The sequence below is a fragment of the Cervus canadensis genome, chromosome X (assembly GCF_019320065.1).
Source record: "Cervus canadensis isolate Bull #8, Minnesota chromosome X, ASM1932006v1, whole genome shotgun sequence".
Classification (NCBI taxonomy): Eukaryota; Metazoa; Chordata; class Mammalia; order Artiodactyla; family Cervidae; genus Cervus; species Cervus canadensis.
Window position 1 is genome coordinate 142,922,029 of NC_057419.1, and position 18,632 is coordinate 142,940,660.

General features: G+C 43.4%; 1 protein-coding gene across 2 annotated transcripts in view; it reads left to right on the forward strand.

The window, feature by feature from the left end:
- Window positions 1-5,461: 5,461 nt before the first annotated feature.
- Window positions 5,462-18,632, forward strand: part of TKTL1 (transketolase like 1) — a 28,383-nt gene continuing 15,212 nt past the window's right edge. Inside the window, exons 1-7 of one of the 2 annotated variants that reach the window (XM_043458593.1) lie at window positions 5,462-5,480; window positions 5,686-5,839; window positions 10,496-10,613; window positions 14,436-14,533; window positions 15,809-16,000; window positions 16,081-16,208; window positions 17,421-17,614. In XM_043458593.1, the coding sequence (XP_043314528.1) occupies window positions 5,706-5,839; window positions 10,496-10,613; window positions 14,436-14,533; window positions 15,809-16,000; window positions 16,081-16,208; window positions 17,421-17,614 (864 nt within the window). In that variant the 5' untranslated portion in view covers window positions 5,462-5,480; window positions 5,686-5,705. Of the gene's footprint in view, window positions 5,481-5,603; window positions 5,840-10,495; window positions 10,614-14,435; window positions 14,534-15,808; window positions 16,001-16,080; window positions 16,209-17,420; window positions 17,615-18,632 lie in introns of those variants that run through there. The other variant, XM_043458591.1, reaches the window with a different exon arrangement.

The following is an 18,632-nucleotide window of genomic DNA, read 5'->3' on the forward strand; positions in this document are numbered from 1 at the left end:
CAACCATCTCATCCTCTGTTGTCCCCGTCTCCTCCCACTTCACATCAAGTTCAAAAGTAGACAAAATGAAATGATGTTGTTCAGGGATGCATACAGAGAAAGTAAAGTTATAAAGAAACACATGGGTTTTAGTAGCATAATCATCAGGATGGTGGTTCCTGAAATTTCCAGTAGAGCGAGAGAAGGGGATTGTGATTGGGAGAAACATGTGGAAGCTAGGGTGCTTGATTTGAGTGGTAGCTAAATGTGTGTTTACCTTATCACTACCTCCTAAACTAAATGTTGAGGTTTTTCCACCTTTATATGCATATGCCAGATTTCACAATTTTTAAAAGTTTTTAAATGTTCAATAGATGGCTTTAATAGTGGATTAGAAATGGCTGGAGAAACAATTAATAAATTGTAAAACAGAGCTAAAGAAAGCATCCAGAATGTAGCACAGAGGCACAAAGAGATAGAAAATCTGAAAATACTGAAAAATAGGACACACTGAAGATAGAATGAGAAAGTCTAACAAAAAAGTAACTGCCGTGCCACAGGGAGAGGACAGACTCAGGCAACAGCAAGATTTTAAGAGATAGTCACTAAGAACTTTCCAAAATTGATGAAAAACGTAAGTCCACAAATTCAAGAAGCCCAAGATAAACCAAACAGGATAAAACACAAATATATCCAAATGTAGACATAGATCTTAGAAGCAGCCAGATTTAAAAAGCTGATTACCTTTAAAACCATGACTTTTAGACTGAAAGCTGCCTTCTCAGTGGCGTCAATGAAATCCAGAAGAGAGTTGAATAATATCTTCAATACGCTGACAGAATAACTGTCAAAGAGAAAAAAAAATACGTCATATTAAAAAAATCAGAAGCAAGAATGTTTTCTGACTTTTCAGTGAAGCACTAAGAATTAGAAAACATTGAAGCAATGCCTTCGAAATTTGAGGGGAAAATTTTCTCACCTAGAAGTCTACAACCAAACTGTCAACTTTCAGGTTAGACTAAAGGTTTTTCCAACATGAAAGAACTCAAATAGTTTACTTCCTCTGCATTCTTCTTTTTTTCTGGAAGCTACTAGAGAAGATGTGCCACTAAAACCAGAGAAAAACCTAAGAAAGAAGTAGAGATGGGATCTATGAAACTGGGGTCCCAAGCCAAAAAAAAAGTCAAGTGCAATCTCCAGGATGATGGAAGGGGAACCCAAGGTGGTAGTGGGCCTGGAGGGAAAGTCAAAAGACTCCAGGAAAGAATGCTCCAATTGAATGAAATCAATGGAACACTGTAGGACATCTTTCAGCAGCTGGAGAGGAGAGATAGCCAGTTTGGGAAAGTACTGACCTATGGTAAGTAGTAGAGAACAAGCAACATGGGGGTGGGGAGAAACAGTGTTAACTCTGAAGAAAACAAAATATCCAGACAGGGGACTTCCCTAGTGGTCCAGTGGCCAAGACTCCACACTCCCAATGCAGGGGGCCTCGGTTTGAGCCCTGGTCAGGGAACTAGACCCCCCCATGCTGCAATTATGACCCTGCAGAGTCAAATAAATAAATAAATATTTTTTAAAAAATATATTTAAAAATATATCAAGAGAGAAAGGTAAAATAATCAGGGTTGTCATAGACTTGATAATGTGAACACCAAGGAATCACCTAATGCAGATCATTGTATACTGTCCTGGGAGGATGGGGGTGGTGAAAGAGCTACATCATCATCTTTTATTGTAAGAATAGTCAATAATTCCTATAATCTAAAAACTAAAGAAATAGCACTATAAACAATTTATTTAGAGAATTGGAAGTAAATGCCAAAAGAAACAGCTAAAAGGGATGAATATAGTTGATTCTGGGGAGTGGATGGATTCCATCCCCAGATGGAATCACCCACCCCAATCTGTTGTGGGTGAAAGCAACAGATAGCTATTTTTGTAATAAACCTTGTAAGGGAACCCTTTTCCTCTTTGAACCAGGGGTTGGCAAACTATGGGCTGGTTTTGTACACTGGTGAGCTAAGTATGCTTTTACGTTTAAATGGTTGAAAAAATCAAAAGAAGGACATTTTCTGGCACGTGAAAATGATGTGAGGTTCAAATGGCAGTGTCCGAAGTGTTATTAGCACACAGCCACACTGATTCATTTACATATAGTCTCTCACCAACTTTGTGTCATAACAAAGGTCCAGTTGAGCAGCTAAAACAAAGAACATGTGACCACAAATATTTACCAGCTGGCCCTTTATAGAAACAGTTTGCTGATCCCTGCTTTAAATTATGTTCATACATACCACTAATAAATGAAAGAACTAAGTATTTTTAAAGGAAACACAATAAATTAAAATTTGCTAATGACTTGTTCTATTGGGAAATTTTATAGATATCAAATAAAAATTAAAATTGAGGTGACCTAAATTGGAAGGAAATCCAAAAAAAGAGAGGATATAATTATACCTGTAGCTGGTTCACTTCACTGTACAGCAGAACCTAACACAACATTGTAAAGCAACTATACACCAATAAAAATTATTTAATTCATTGACTACACTAAAGCCTCTGACTGTGTGGATCACAATAAACTGTGGAAAATTCTTAAAGAGGTGGGAATACCAGACCACCTTACCTACTTCCTGAGACACCTATATGCAGGTCAAAAAGTAACAGAACGGGACATGGAACAACAGACTGGTTCAAAATTTGGAAAGGAGTATTTCAAGGCTGTATATTGTCACCTTGCTTATTTAACTTATATGCAGAGTACATCATGTAAAATGCCACACTGGATGAATCACAGGCTGGAATCAAGATTGCTGGGAGAAATATCTATAACCTGAGATATGCAGACGACACCACCCTAATGGCAGAAAGGTAAGTTGAACTAAAGAGCCTCTTGATGAAACTCAAAGAGGAGAGTGAAAAAGCTGGCTTAAAACTCAACATTCCAAAAATTAAGATCATGGCATCTTGTCCCATCACTGCATGGCAAATAGATGGGGAAACAATGGAAACAGTGACAGACTTTATTTTGGGGGGCTCCAAAATCACTGCAGATGGTAACTGTAGCCATGAAATTAAAAGATGCTTGCTCTTTGTAAGAAAAGGTATGACTAACCTAGACAGAGACATCACTTTTCTGACAAAGGTCCATACAGTCAAAGCTATGGTTTTTCCAGCAGTCATGCATGGATGTGAGAGTTGGATCATAAAGAAAGCTGAGCACCAAAGAATTGATGCTTTTGAACTGTGGTGTTGGAGAAGACTCTCAAGAGTCCCCTGGACAGTGAGGAGATCAAACAAGCCAATCCTAAATGAAATCAATCCTGAATATTCATTGGACTGAAGCTTGTTCAAGGACTGAATATTCAAGGACTGAAGCTGAAGCTCCAATACTTCGGCCACCTGATGCAAAGAACCGACTCACTGGAAAAAGACCCTGATGCTCAGAGAGATTGAAGGCAGGAGGAGAACGGGATGACAGAGGATGAGATGGTTGAATGGCATCACTGACTCAATGGACATGAGTTTGAGCATGCTCTGGGAGCTGGTGATGGACAGGGAGGCCTGGTGTGCTGCAGTCTATGGGATCGCAAAGAGTCAGATATGATTGAGCGACTGAACTGAACTGAGCTGAGGGAGGCCTGGCATGCTGCAGTCCACAAGGTCACAAGGAGTCAGACACAACTGAGTGACTGAACAACAAAATGTAAATAAGAAAACTCAAGATTGAGAAAAGAATAGGTTGGCGAAAAAAAATGCAAGGCCACTAGTGGAAAAAAGAAACAGGTACATAACATCCAAATAACCAAGGGAAGAAAGAAAGGAACTCGATTAATCCAAAAAGCAGAAGGAAAGGAGGAACAAAATTAAATGAGATATCAGAGTAAATATAAAATAGAATGGCAATAAGATGTGATTATCAGTGACTCTATATCATAGTGAAGAACAGGGAAGCCTGGCATACTGCAGTTCATGGGGTCAAAAACAGCTGGACACGACTTAGTGACTAAACAATAATAAGAAAGCCGAGACAGCACAGAGTACTAAACATAAAAATGAAACTAAAAAGGTATCAGAAGAACACAACAGGAAATTTTTTTATAACCTTTGTGTGGAGAACATCTTTCTGAACAAATCTCAAGCCAAAATGCCATAAAGGAAAAGATTCACATACTGTACATGTACATTAATTTTTTTTTAATCTATAAACCTTCTTATAATGAAAGAAGTATAAAATTAAAAAGAAGCAACATTTCAGCTTGTTTCAAACATTTGCTCCTTAAAAATAAAATATCTCCTAATAAACTCATTCAGTTCACTTCAGTCACTCAGTCCTGTCTGACTCTTTGCAACCCCGTGGACTGCAGCAGCATGCCAGGCTTCCCTGTCCATCATCAACTCCCTGAGCCTCCTCACATAAACCCATCAGGGGTTGCCAAAAAAGAAAAGTATCTCCATTAATATTTTTAAAAAGCAACGGATTAAAAGATCTGCAATACCTGTAAGAGACAAAGGACTAATCAACATAATATTTTTTTAAATTCCTACAAATTAGGAAGCTAAAAAGAATTTACCAAACATAAAAACAGTAAATGGTTGTAACAGGCAGTTCAGAAAGGATGAACTGCGAATGCCAGTAAACGTACAAAAAATGTCCAACTGGAAGCAAATCAGACAGACATGAAACAAATTATTGAAAATGGTTTCCTTATCCATCAGAAGGCCGGACATTAAAAAGATGAACATTATTCATTGTTGACGGGGCCTGGGGAAAAGCGCACTCATATAACTGCGAATAGAATGACACAGAGGTTCTGGGTTTCATTGCGCCATTATCACAACACGAAGCCTTTAACCCAGCAAGGACGTGGGTCCCTGGCCGCCTTCAGGGCCACTGTGGGGGCTCTCGGGAGAGCAGCAGGTTTGAACTAAGTGGCTGAAATAAGGGTGTGTTGGTGCAGAGAAGGTACCGGGGGACCACGGAAGAGCACCTCAGAGTCACAGGGACGAGCTCCGTGGCCTTGCTGATGGGTTGGTTCGGCGGGGTTTGAAGTACAGAAGATTCTAGAAAAAGAAACAAGGTCCGTGCAGAAATGCCTTGCTGCCTCAAGACGCTCAGACCGCTTCACCTTTTGTGAACCGCGTTCCCCACCCTCCCCCCCACCCCGCCATGCCACGCCACCGCCCGACGTTGGGCTTCTGTGGGGCTGGAAAGGGGGCAGCTGCCAACTGGAAAATTCCAGCGTGGCTTTTATCATAGTGTGAGAAAATGCACAAAACAAACTTAACCACTGTAACTCTTTTAAAGCTTGTGAACGCACAGGCCCTCCGTTATTCGAGTCAACACGTCTCGCAACCATCGCATCTAGTTCCAGAAGTTTATCTTTTTTATCACCCACCCCCAAGGTAGACTCCGGTGCTGGTGCTGAGGCAGCTCTCTTTGAGCTGACAGGACAAGGGCAGATACAAAGGACTAATCTCAAGTTATCTCGAATAATGTGCGACATATGAATGACAAATATTCAAAATGCGTGGGATTGGAGGGCGCGCGGACAGAGCGGCGCGGGGAAGGGGCGGCGCGCGGAACGAGGAGGGAAGCGGCGCGCGGAACGAGGAGGGAAGCGGCGCGCGGAGGGAGCGGCGCGCGGAGGGAGCGGCGCGTTTGTACGCCACGCAGCACACTCCGCTGCATTTGCTCCTCAGACGCGGGCGTGTTCGCAGCTATGGCCGACGCTGAGGCGAGCACCGCGATGGCGGACGAAGCCAAACCTGACGCGAAGACTTTGCAGATTCTGCGGGACATGGCCAATCGCCTGCGCATCCATTCCATCAGGGCCACCTGCGCCTCGAGCTCTGGGTAAGGCGCCCTCGTCGAAGCTCGGGTCGTTAGGTGGCTCGCCCTGAGGGGACGCCTGTGGAGAGAGTTGAGGGAGCTGTCGCGGGGCGGGGAGGGCTCAGTTGTGGAGGCCCCGTTTCACGCTCTCCGGGTTTGGCCGCCACGTGCTCCGGCAGCCACCCCTCTAGAGCCCGTGGCCGGCCGACAGTGGCGGCCCGGGGCCTCCGGCCTCTCAGGTTAACGGAGAGGAGTCCGGGCGCGGCGGGCGGAGCGCATGGCCCGGGCGGCTATCGTGGGAGCGGGAGCGGCCTGGCGCTGTTTGTGTGAGGAGGTGTCCTCGACACCAAGGCCTCGAACCCAGAAGGTGGAGTTCGGAGAAATAAAGCTTGAAAGAAAGTGATGGGGAAGTAAGAATCCGAGCAAAGGGGGACTGTTGCTTCTGCTGGTATTTTGTCGAAGATGTTTCTGTCAATATTCATAAAAGATATTGGCCGTTAGTTTTCTTGGAAGGTGTTTGTCTGCCTTTAGTATTGGTATAAGGACGATTCTGGCCCAGAGTGAGTTTCAACGTGTTCTCTTCAGGGTTTTTTGTTTTTTGTTTTTTTCCTGGAAGAGTTGGAAGAGAATTGAGGATTCAGCAGTGAGGCCATCAAGTTCAAAGTTTTTCTTTGTCATGGAGCTTTTCCACTACTGATACAATTTCCGTATTGTAGATTTATTCAGATTTTTCTCTTTGTGAATCAGTCTTCTTCGATTTTGTTTCTAGAAATTTCTTATAGGTTGAATGATTTATTGCCATACAGTTGTTCGCAGTACTTTATAGTCCTTTTTATGGCTGTAGAATTGATGGTTATAGCCTTACTTTCATTCCTGAAATGAAATTAGTAATTTCAAATCTGATTTAGTACATTTAGTAGTTTTCTTTTTCATTTACTCTAGTTAAAGGTTTGTTAATTTTGTTAATCTATTCAAAGAACCAACTTCTGTTTTGGTTCATTTTCTACATTGTTTTCCTAGTCTATTTGTTTCTGCTCTAACATTTTATTACTTTTTCCATTTTGGTAGCTTTGGTTTAGTTCTGCGTTTTTTAGTAAGTTGTGAACTTAAGGGCTTCCCCTGGTGACTCAGACAGTAAAGAGCCTGCCTGCAGTGCACGAGACCCAGGTTCGATCCCTGGGTCGGGAGGATCCTCTGGAGAAGGAAATGGCCACCCACTCCAATATTCTTGCCTGGAAAATCCCAAGGACAGAGGAGCCTGGCGGGCTACAGTCCATGGGGTCACAAAAAGTTGGACAGGACTGAGCGAGCTCACTTTCTTTCACTGTGCACCTAGGTTTGTTTTTGTTTGTTTGTTTTCTGGGTGTTCTCTTTTTTCCCTTGAGAGACTTTTTTTTTTTCTAATTTATTTTATTTATCGGCCTCACCGTGCAGCTTGCAGGATCTTAGTTGCCGGACCAGGGATTGAACCAGGGCCCAGGGTAGTGAAATCGCCAAGTTCCAACGACTGCACTGCCAGGGGATTCCCAGAGATAGTTCTTTTTTAATGCAAGAATTTACAGCTATAAACTTCTCTCATCACTGCTTTTGCCACATCCCACAAATTTTGGTATAATGTGTATTTCATTTGTCTCTAAAAGTTTATCAGCTTTTCTTGCAATTTCTTCTTTGACCTATTCATTTAAGTACACTGTGGAGGATTTTTGTTTTCTTTTGAAATTGAATTATAGTTGACTTGCAATATTAATGTCAGGTGTATAATACAGTGATTCAATATTTTTACGGATTATACTGCATGTAAAGTTATTTTAATAGTGTGTTGCCTAATTCCCACAGAAGTGTAAGCTTTACCATTTTCCTTGTATTATTGACTTCTAACTTCACCCTGTCATGGAGATGTGCATGGTTCTGTTTTTGGTTTTTTTACACTTATTTTTGCTCCCTTCACCTTCTAAACTAATAATGGTTTACATTTTCTCAAGAGATCTCTGACAGGAGCATCTACTTAGGGGATACTTGGAAAGCCAAGAGGTTTCTCTCTCCATTTTCTGTATTGTGAAATTTGAAAGGGGAGATTAGTAATACACATGAGCTGCACTTAAAATCTTACTCTTCTGACTTTTGGGGCATGGCAGGGCTCTAGAGTGCCTGCCTGGATGCCCATGAAAGCTGCTTTTTTAAGAGCAAGGGTTGCTTCATTCTATAAGGGCCTCAAGTTATTCCACCATGAGAAACTTCTCAGTCTGACCATTTACTTCCTAAAAAAAATTCATTTTAGGTAGTAGAATGCATTTTATTCATTGGGGTTTTTAAAAATTTTCTTCCCCCCCCCCCAAAAAAAAAATTTTCTTTCCCACTTTCATTGAGATGTAATTGAGCACACGGGGCTTCCCTGGTGGCTCAGCAGTAAAGAATCTGCCTGCCAATGCAGGAGATGAGGGTTTGATCCCTGGAGAAGGAAATAGCAATCCACTTGAGTATTTATTCTTGCCTAGGAAATCCCATGGACAGAGGAGCCTGGCAGACTGTAGTCCATGGGGTCACTCAGAGTGGGACACGACCTAGCAACTAAACAATTGAGCACACAGCATTAATATATTAGCATAATAATTTGACTTAAATATATTGTAAAATGATGACCACAAGTTTATTTACCATCCATCATCTCATAGATTTAAAATAATGGAAAAGAAAAATGTTTTTTCCCTGTAATGAAAACTCAGGATCTACTCTTTTAACAACTTTCAAGTGTATATCATACAGCAGTGTTAACTATAGTCATTTAGTTGTGTTTTACTTCTCATATCTGGAAGTTTGTAGCTTTTGACAACTTTATCCAATTCCAGCTCCCCCCAACCCCCACCTCTGGTAACCACAAATCCGATGATCTTCTCTGAGTTTGGACGTTTGGTGTGGTTTTTTTGTTTGTTTTGTTTTTAGAGTCTACATGTAAGAGATAATACAGTATTTGTTTTTCTCTGAGTTATTTCAGTTAGAATAATATTCTCAGGGTCCATCTATGTTGTCACAAATGACAGAATTTCCTTTTTACGAGTGAATTATATTATATCATATATATGTACCACACATCTCCTTTATTCATTCATCTTTTTAAAATAAATTCTATATTTTGTTTATTTACTTAGTTTTGGTGGCTCAGCATGTGGGATCATAGTTTCCTAACCTGGGAAATCCCCCATTCATCTATCAGTGGACACTTAGGTTGTTTCCATGGCTTGGCTACTATAAATAATGCTGCTGTGAACATAGGGGTGTTCTGCTCTGGTGTACATTCCCACTGACAGTGCACAGGCTTCCCTTTTATCCACATCCTTGTGCTGCTAAGTCACTTCAGTCATGTCCAACTCTGTGCGACCCCGTAGACGGCAGCCCACCAGGCTCAGCTGTCCCTGGGATTCTCCAGGCAAGAACACTGGAGTGGGTTGCCATTTCCTTCTCCAGTGTGTGAAAGTGAAAGTGAAGTCGCTCAGTCGTGTCTGACTCTTCGCGACCCCATGGACTGCAGCCCACCAGGCTCCTCTGTCCATGGGATTTTCCAGGCAAGAGAACTGGAGTGGGTTGCCATTGCCTTCTCTGCACATCCTTGCTAGCATTTGTTAATTCACCTTTTTGATGATAGCCATTCTGATGGGTGTGAGGGGATATCTCACTGTGATTTGGACTTGCAATTTCCCTGATGATCAGTGACATTGAGTACCTTTTCATGTGCCTTTTGGCTGTCTATCCTCTCTGGGAAAATGCCTATCAGATCCATTGCCCATTTTTAATAGGATTTTTTGTTGTTATGAAATTGTGTGAGTTTGTTATATATTTTGTGTATAAACACCTTATCAAATATGTGATTTGCAAATACTTTTCTCCTATTCAGTATGTTGCTTTTGCATTTTGTTGATGGTTTCCTTTGCCATGAAGAATTTGACTCAGTCCCACTTGGTTTATGTTTGTTGTTGTTTTTGTTGGTTTTTTTTTTTTTTTGCTTTTGCTTTTAGTGTCAGATTCAAAAAATCCTCACCAAGACTCAGGTCAAGGTGCTTACAGCCTATGTTTTCTTCTAGGAGTTTTATGGTTTTCAGTGTTACATTGAAATCTTAATCCATTTCAAGTTAATTTTTGTGAGTGGTATAAGATAGAGGTCCAGTTTCATGTTTTTACATGTGAATATCCAGTTTTTCCCTTACCGTTTGTTGAAGAGACTCCTTCTTTCTGCATTGAGTATTCTTGGCTCCCTTGTCAAAAATTAGTTGACCATATAAGCGTGGGTTTATTTCTGCTTCGTGGAATTTCTGATTAATGATACCACAAATGAATTCAAGTGAAATAATACTCAAATGTTTACAGAGTCACCAGGTGAACTTCTCCAAGTATGCCGGTGCTCCACTGATAGAAGGAGGCTAGTCTATGAGGCCTTGCTCTCTTCAGGGAGAGGAGTTGTGAGATTACTGGGCCTTAAAGCATTCTTAAAAGCTGTGATCTTGGTTGGGGGGGGGGGCACTGAGTGGCTTAGCATCCCTTTCCCTTGACTGGATTCTTCTGGGGCTGGAAGAAATGACTGCTGCTTCTGGTTTGAGGAGACCATGTGTTGAAAGGCCTCCTTGTGCACTGTGTGTGTCCCTGGTGAGTCACTTGCCTGTGAGAAATGACCTGTGCCATGTCTTCCAGCCACCCCACATCATGCAGCAGTGCTGCTGAGATCATGTCTGTGCTGTTCTTCCACGTGATGAGGTATAAACAAACGGACCCAGAGAACCCAGACAATGACCGTTTCATCCTCTCCAAGGTAAGCTGGCACAGGAACCTAGGGGCAGCTCAGAAACTTGGTTCTTAAATTCATTTTAAAAGCCACCATGTGTCAACAAGGCCTGCGATGGCCTCTGTTTATCCTTTTGGTTCTTCCCTCTTTGCTTCATGTCTTCATCTGTTTAGGTTGGTATAACAAAACACCAGAGACTAGGTGGCTTATAAACAATAGAAATTTATTTCTCACAGTTCTGGAGGTGAGAAGTCTAAGATCAAGGCACTGGCATGGTTGTGTTCTTGTGAGGGCCATCTTCCCAGTTATGGACTTCTCATTATATCTTGAGGTGGAAGGAGAAATGGTTTCCCTTTTTATAAGGGCACTGACCCCACTCCTGAGTGTTCTGCCCTCATGACCTAATCACTCCCCAAAGACCCCCACCTCCTTATACCATCACCTTCAGCTTCAGATTTTCAACATAAGAGATTTGGAAGGAGGGGCACAAACATTCAGACTGTGGCAACTCATAAAGATCTAAAAGGTGTTCTAGCAAAAACTGCATAGTGGGAAGGATGACTTGCAGCAACTGGCAGCCCCTGTTTTCCTTCAGTACTTCACCTTAACCCATCTGGCACCCCTACCCAGAGTCTTGCTGCTCCCATCCTGGGCCGCCTTGGTAGAGGAGGGCAACATTGAGCTTGATTTTAAGGTACATCCCACTTCTATCAGTCAGCTTTCTCTTCCATTTTTCTGCAGATCACCAGTAGGGAGTTTCTCATGAGGCTAGATATGGTAACCAGATACCTCATGACATTGGAAGACAGGAAAGAAAAGGAATGTTAAAAATAAGATCGATCTAGGAGAACAAGCAGCTCTCTTGATGCTATCGGAAGGTTTGCTGTGTTCTGAGCAAAGTATTTAAAACTTAACTGGTAGAACATCATGTGCAAATAGAAACCCCAGATCTAAGCAGTGGAAAGTAAAGAGAAGGCAGAGTACGGGCAGAGAACCTGGAGCTGTAGTTAATGACCCTTGTCTTGGTGTCTAAAATGTAATCTCAAGTGAGGTTTGCCCAGGGATGAATAAAAGATGTGTGTAGAGGAAGAGAGAGAAAGCAGATGAGTGCAATTAGTAATAGCTAATAAAATCTAGGTAAAGAATGTGGGGAACTTCATTGTGTTCTTTTTACAACATTTCTGTAAGTTTATATTTCCTTCATCATAAAAAGTGAATAGCTATAGATATACAAAGTATGACTGTTTAGAGCTCTAGTTTGGTTTTGGGGTTTTTTGTTTATTGGTTTTGGGTGGGGGGCGGTGGCTGCAGCATTCAGAATCTTACTTCCCTGATCAGGGATTGAACCCATGCCTCCAGCAGTGGAAAAATAGAGTCTCAACTACTTGACCACCAGGGAAGTCCCTAGAGCTCTAGTTTTTTAAAAAAGGAAAGAGGGACTTCCCTGGTGGTCCAGTGGGTGAGACTCTGTGCTTCCACTGCAGGGGACTCAAGTTTGATCCCTAGTTGGGAAAGTAGGATACCCCATGCCATGGGATGCAGCCAAATAAAAAGAGAAAGATGTGGGAATTCCCTGGCAGTCCAGTGATTAAGATTCGGTGTTTCCACTGCCAGGGGTGCAGGTTTGATCCCTAGTCCAGGAGATAGCTGCAAGCAGGACAGCATGGCCTAAAAAAAAAAAAAATGCCTAGATTCTCTCATAACCGCTGCTGTCATATAATCAGAGTCATTAGCCTTAGAGGTATAGAGTGACTTTCTGGCATGCAATCGCAGGCTGGACACTGGTTAGCTACCAGAATTTGTGTGTTTGTCAGATTTATGCAGCAGATAAAGTTAGAAAAGAGAAAACACTCAGGAGCATAGTCCATCTCGGATCTGGTTGGGAATAGAGTAAATGGACTTGCTGGAGGCCAAGAAGCCAGGGTCTTCATAATCCGTGCTCCTAGGGCACCGGTGTCTATGCAGACAACTACAGATGGAGGCCACCTGCTCAGGTCTGGGCATGGCGCTAAATGAAGTGCTCAGATTCCCTTGGAGCCCTCATGGTGCTCATGATCCCTCCATCCACCACCCTGGCCTTAGTTTTTGTTTCACAAACTTTTGTTTTCTTCAACGAAGCAGGCCTGGGAAGTAACCAAAAAGCCTGTTTGTAAACTTGTTCTTGAAGTGTACTTTGTGTCACAACAAAGATGAGAAATGCTACCTAGAAGAGAAGACTTTCTTTTCTGGGTGCCCTTGGCACACTGAGTGCATCTTTATTCTTGTCTTGGACCACCTCAGTTGTGTGTCCCCACACAGCTTAGGAGTTCTTGGAAAAGAAAAGGGAACCCATGGATTAAACCTGGGGGAAGTGGAGTTGGTCTGAGCATAGAGCCCAGGCTTGGTCCAAGGGCAAGCAAGGCACCTGGGAATCAGAGCTTGTTACAGGAGTAAAGTAGGAGCTGTGGGGACGAAGACAAAGTTAGAAAGGTTGTCAGGAGGGATTTCAGTGGGACAGTTGTCAGAGCTAGAGATGCAAAACAGAAAAAGAGTGAGGGCACGAAGCACATGGAGGAAGGTCAGGAGCCCCAGGAGGAACAGAACCATAGGGTGGATCAAGACAGGAGAGGGATCCAAGAACTCACAAGTACCATTCAGCCATCCTGTAGTGACAACACTAACCAGTCTGCTTGAATGAAGCTGACATCTGAATGGAGGGAGGGGACAGAGAAGAAACAAACCCAGAAATAGCTAGCATGCCAGAGGGGCCAAGAATCCTAAATCCAAAGGAACTGGAGGGGCAGGAAGTACTAGGTGAAAGAGATGATCCAGAAAGGTCTTGGTGTCGACATTTGAGCTGAGAGTTGAAAGGAGTGAGCTGTGCCCCTTCTTAGGCATAAGCACCGGGCACTCTGGGGGAAGAGGAAGGCACAAGTGCTGAAGCCCTGAGTCAGGTGTGTGCCCGGTGCATTCAGAAGACAGCCAGGACACCAGGCACCCGGGGCAGTGGGGGAGAGAGTGAGAGGTGATGGGGGTCACCGCAAGAACCCCCATTGACGTTAGATGGCAAGACCTTGGACAGTTCTCCACAGCGATTGAGGCTTAGGTTTTAACATGCTCCGCCTGGTGGCTGTGTTGAGAATTGACTGGAGGGAAGCGGGGAGGCCACTGCAGTGACAGAGAGAGGTTTGTGGACAGGCTGAGATGGTAGCAGTGGAAGCATTGACCAAGTTTGGTGTCTCTTTAGAAGTTTGGGAGTGGGGCCTCAGTGCAGCAGACCTTTGACACCACCTTCTCTCCATGGGACAGTGACAGCCTGTGCCTACAAGCAGGGTGGGGGGGGGAACAATGGAGTGGTGGTGGAAAGGGATTTATTTCTAGCATGACCTTTTACATAACCCCTTCCCAAATCTCAGTTGACTTGAGTTTTACAAACCAGGGGAATGGAAGTCTTCAGTGTGTCTGATTCCTGTTTAAGAGCCCATGTTCTTCAAAAACATTGAACATCTGGTTTGTATATGGCTAGATAAAAGGCCTTGTGAAAATGGCAAGGCTCATGCTTAGATTTTTTTTTTTTTTTTTGGTTTGCTTTTGGGCTCTGCTTAGGCTGCCATGTGGAGAAGTTGCCCTCTTCTATGTTGTCAAATCTGCAGTCGCCCTCACCAGCTGCATAGATTCCATGTGACTTCCTTGTCTTTTTAATGTTGATCTGAGACTTGGAGAGCGTGTGGGTGTGGGGAAGAGTTAATTCCCTTGCAGGGTGGGAGGGGCTGCTGTGAAGAGTAACCTTTGTCTGGTGCCTGATCCTAGGAAGTTGGTGCACCCTGCAGGTGCACCTAACCTAGGTTCTTTTGGTCCCTTCTCCTACAGAGACTCTCATTTGTTGATGTGGCAACTGGATGGCTGGGGCAAGGACTGGGGGCTGCATGTGGGATGGCGTATACTGGCAAGTACTTTGACAAGGCCAGGTAAGACACTTACTCAGAAACCATTTAATTCTCCAATTACCCCACCCCTGGCACTTTGGCTTTGTTTATTCTTTATTAGTTTGGGAATACAGTGATTTAAAAGTTCAAGTCACCAAGTATTCAAGCAATAAAAAGAAATCGTATTTCAGGAAACTGTTACGGCATCTCTGGTTGGGTTCTAAGTGCTTCCTGCAGTATAGAAACTAGTTTGTTAGGATTCAAGTCTTTACCAAGATAGATATCTTCCTGTTTCCCATCTTTCAGTGAGCTTCACTATAGAGTGAACAGATGGTGTGTTCGCCTTTCCATTTGGGACCCCTGTATGTTAATAATCAAAGGTCTCTTTTTGGAATGATTCCACCTTCCAAAAGACAGGCAATTTCATGCCTTTATTATAAGGGTGTGTGTCTGGGTGCTGCTGATATAGGAGCAGCAAAATGGGGTGTCCCTGTTGTGTGCTAAGTCGCTCTTTAAAAATTTCACTTACAGCATTTTTCTGCCCCAGCAGTGGAGAAAGCACAATAAAGTGCTTCCAGAGGGGCTACCTGGGCTGGAACCTGGGACTGAGGGGCCACAGACTCAGGTGCCCTGGGGAACCGTGGGACTAGAACATACATTCCATGGTGTGCTTTCTCCACTGCTGGGGCAGTTGCCCTGCTCCATTTCCCATAAGACTATTGACTTTTTTCATCTCTCCTTTTTGCCTCTATTAGTCCCTGTTGTGTGGTTAATCACTTTTTTAAAAGTCCATTTACAGCCCGGGGTCTGCATTATATTTTATTGGTATAAACATTTCATGTTTCTGCTGTGGAGGAGTTTAATATTTACAACAACAAATGCTCCTGAAGTAGAATGTTTTGATTGTTATGGTTATTGTAAATAAGTTTGTAAGATCAGAAATAGAAGGTAGTTGTGCTTTAAAGAGCTTACCAAGAAACTGTATATGTGAATGTTTGGGTGTTTAAGGGCCTTCTCTCCATCCCCTCTTGTTTCTTGGACCCAGAGAAGTGAAAGAACCTAGAAATAGCGTTTGCAGCTAAAATGAGAAAACTAGCCAAAGGTGCAGCCCATCTCATGAGGCCCAAGCTTTTAAAGCTGCGATTCCTCAGCTGTTGAGTTTGGGCAGCTTTGACAAGGAAAACTGTCTCATAGGAACCTGCTGATCCGAAGCACGTGCTTCATTCTCTTCCTCTTGTTTCTCTTTGTGAAATGTACTTGTTCGAGTGGCTCAGAGGAGCCACAGGCAGGGTCATAACCTCTCTTGACTTGCCCCAGCTACCGGGTGTTCTGCCTCGTGGGAGATGGCGAGTCCTCAGAAGGCTCCGTCTGGGAGGCCCTGGCCTTTGCATCCCACTACAGTCTGGACAATCTTGTGGCCATCTTTGATGTGAATCGCCTGACCCACAGCACCACTTTGCCTCTCGAGTACTCCATAGATGTCTATCAGAAGCGCTGTGAAGCCTTTGGGTAATTGTCCTACTTGATGTCACCTCCTTTCTGCTCCTTCCCCCTTCGCCTTCTAACCTGGATGCCTCTTCTGTTGACAGGTGGAATACTTTGGTGGTGGACGGCCGTGACGTGGAGGCACTGTGCCAGGTGTTCTGGCAGGCAGCTCAAATGAAGAACAAGCCCACCGCTGTGGTTGCCAAGACCTTCAAGGGCCGGGGCGTTCCAAGTAAGGAAGTGTTGCTTTTATGCTTAGGGTTGTTAGCCTCTGCACAGCACATGAGGCTGAGGCTCGCTGAGCAGACAGACGGCTGACTTCATGCACAGTGATTACGCTTCTGACATGTGCCAGACGCTCTCACTCTCCTTGATGCTTGTAGATAGCAGATCTGGTCAGGGCTGGGGGCGGGAAACCCAGACGCCCAGCAAGTGATTTGAGCACGAGGGAGCACGAGGGAGCGGCTGGGAGGATAGTCCATCAGTTATCGAACCAGCAGGGAACCATCTCCACAGGGCATGCAGAGTGAGAGAGGGTGTGTGAGCAGATACTTAAACAGGAATGTATGCACATGCATGCAATGGCTTGTGCCCACGCTACCTGGGAGGACACACAGGCTGCTGGTAAAGTGGCCCCTCTGGGAAAGGCAGCTGTGGAACTGAGGGTCAGGGGAGGAGGGTGGTTGAAAGTCTTAATAACTTCTTGCAGATTTCAAAGTGGACACTTAAAGTTGTTCATCTCCAGTATAAATAGTTGCAGTGGGAGTGATTTCTGCTGTGTTCTTAATATTAACATTTTAGAAGAAAACTATTCTCTGACTTCTCAAAATAGTCTTCTGGTACACCCAGTTCAATAAATGACAACTTGCCCAATTTGCTCCTGTAAGAAATCTGGGTATTTCTTTGTCTCCACCTCTCCTTTATGTGCCGCCCCACACACACACCCAGTCTGTCATCCATTCTAATTGATTCTGCTCCTAACGTATGTCTCAAGTCTGTTCACTCCTCTCCACCTCTCTTGCCCAAGCCTGGTCTTCTCTCCCTCACTTCAGTTTCCTCAAGCCAGTCCCCATATGCCTGCATTGGTGATCTTTCTACAACATGGATCTGATTAGTTACCTCCCCCACTTCCAAACCCTTCAGGGGTTTCCCATCTTGCTTTGGGCAAAACTCAAACTCCTTGTACCCACAAGATCCTCCCTGCCTGTCTCCAGCCTCATCTCCCTCACCGTTCCCTCCATTCACCAGCACGTTAGCCAGTGGCCCCCTTAAGAGCCTCTCAGCCTTTGTCCAGGCTGTCTCCTGCCACCACAGTACCATGTCAGGCCCCTTGTGCCACGTTTTTACTCTGTGGCTGACATCTTTCCCTTCCAAATGTCTTTCAGATGACTGAACAGGGGCTCGTGAGTTACAGAATAAATGTCTTTTATCCATTGGGTTACAGGTGTTGAAGATGCAGAAAATTGGCATGGAAAGCCAATGCCAAAAGAAAGAGCGGATGCAATTATCAAACTAATTGAGAGCCAGATAGAGACCAATAAGAGTCTCGAACCAAAAGCCCCTGTTGAAGACTCGCCTCAAATCAACATCTCAGATATAGAAATGACATCTCCACCTGATTATGAAGTCAGTGATATGGTAGGCAAACTTTTTTCTCTGCTTTTGCTAAATACAGAGGACTCCTGTTTACTCTGATTTCCCCAGATGAACCAATTCTTAGGTGGTGTGACATTTAGTTAAAGGTTATAAGCAACAAAGATGGATTTACCTTTTTACTATTTTGATATTTATTCTTTGATTTCAAACTTAACTCAGGTCTGAATTTTCTTACCAGTCAGTCACTACTTATTTGCGTCCAGTGCTATGCAGCTTTTGCTTGCTTCCTAAATTCAGTCTGTAGTTTGGCAGACCATTGTGCATGAAACTCCATGATTCTATGTCAACTTGAAGGACAGGGGCCTAGCTGGATTGATCTTTTGGGCTTAATCCCTGGTTTACACAAGGAAGAGCACCAGTTCACCGAAGGCCAGTTCTTCAAAAAGGAAACAAATTAGGCATGAAACCCTGATAAACCCTTTCTGTTTTTATCATGATTTTTGTGTCCTGCCTTCTTGTATATTACAGCAGATCCAAAATAGGCAGGCTCTTCACAACCTAAAGAAACAAGGTGGCGAGCCTGGGAGGAAGGAAATTTTTCTGACTCTTATTTGTCTTCCTTATTTATTTGGGAACATTTTGAGTGTTACTTATGTTTTCTTAGCCTGGTAATATGGATTAATAATAAATGAATTGACTGAGAAACTAGAAAGCAAATTTAAAAGCAGAAGAAAGCTGTTAATAAAAAGCACATATTAACAGAAGGTACTTTGGTACTATGTGTTAACACCAACTGTTCACACCCTTCAAAGTAGAAGTGCAACTCACAGGTATTTATCCTACAGAAATACCTGTACAAGCATGCAGGATAGAATGAATGTTGATTCCAGCATTGATTATGGTGAAGTGTTTATGTCTAGAAAGTATGTGAGATTATTGGAACTTTTCATTTGAAGTGCATGTATTTTAATAGAAATTAAGGACACAGGCCAATTGATTAAAAAGTTAGTGAATTAAAGAACAGGAAGTCACATTAATACACAAATCTAGGAGTTGGCTC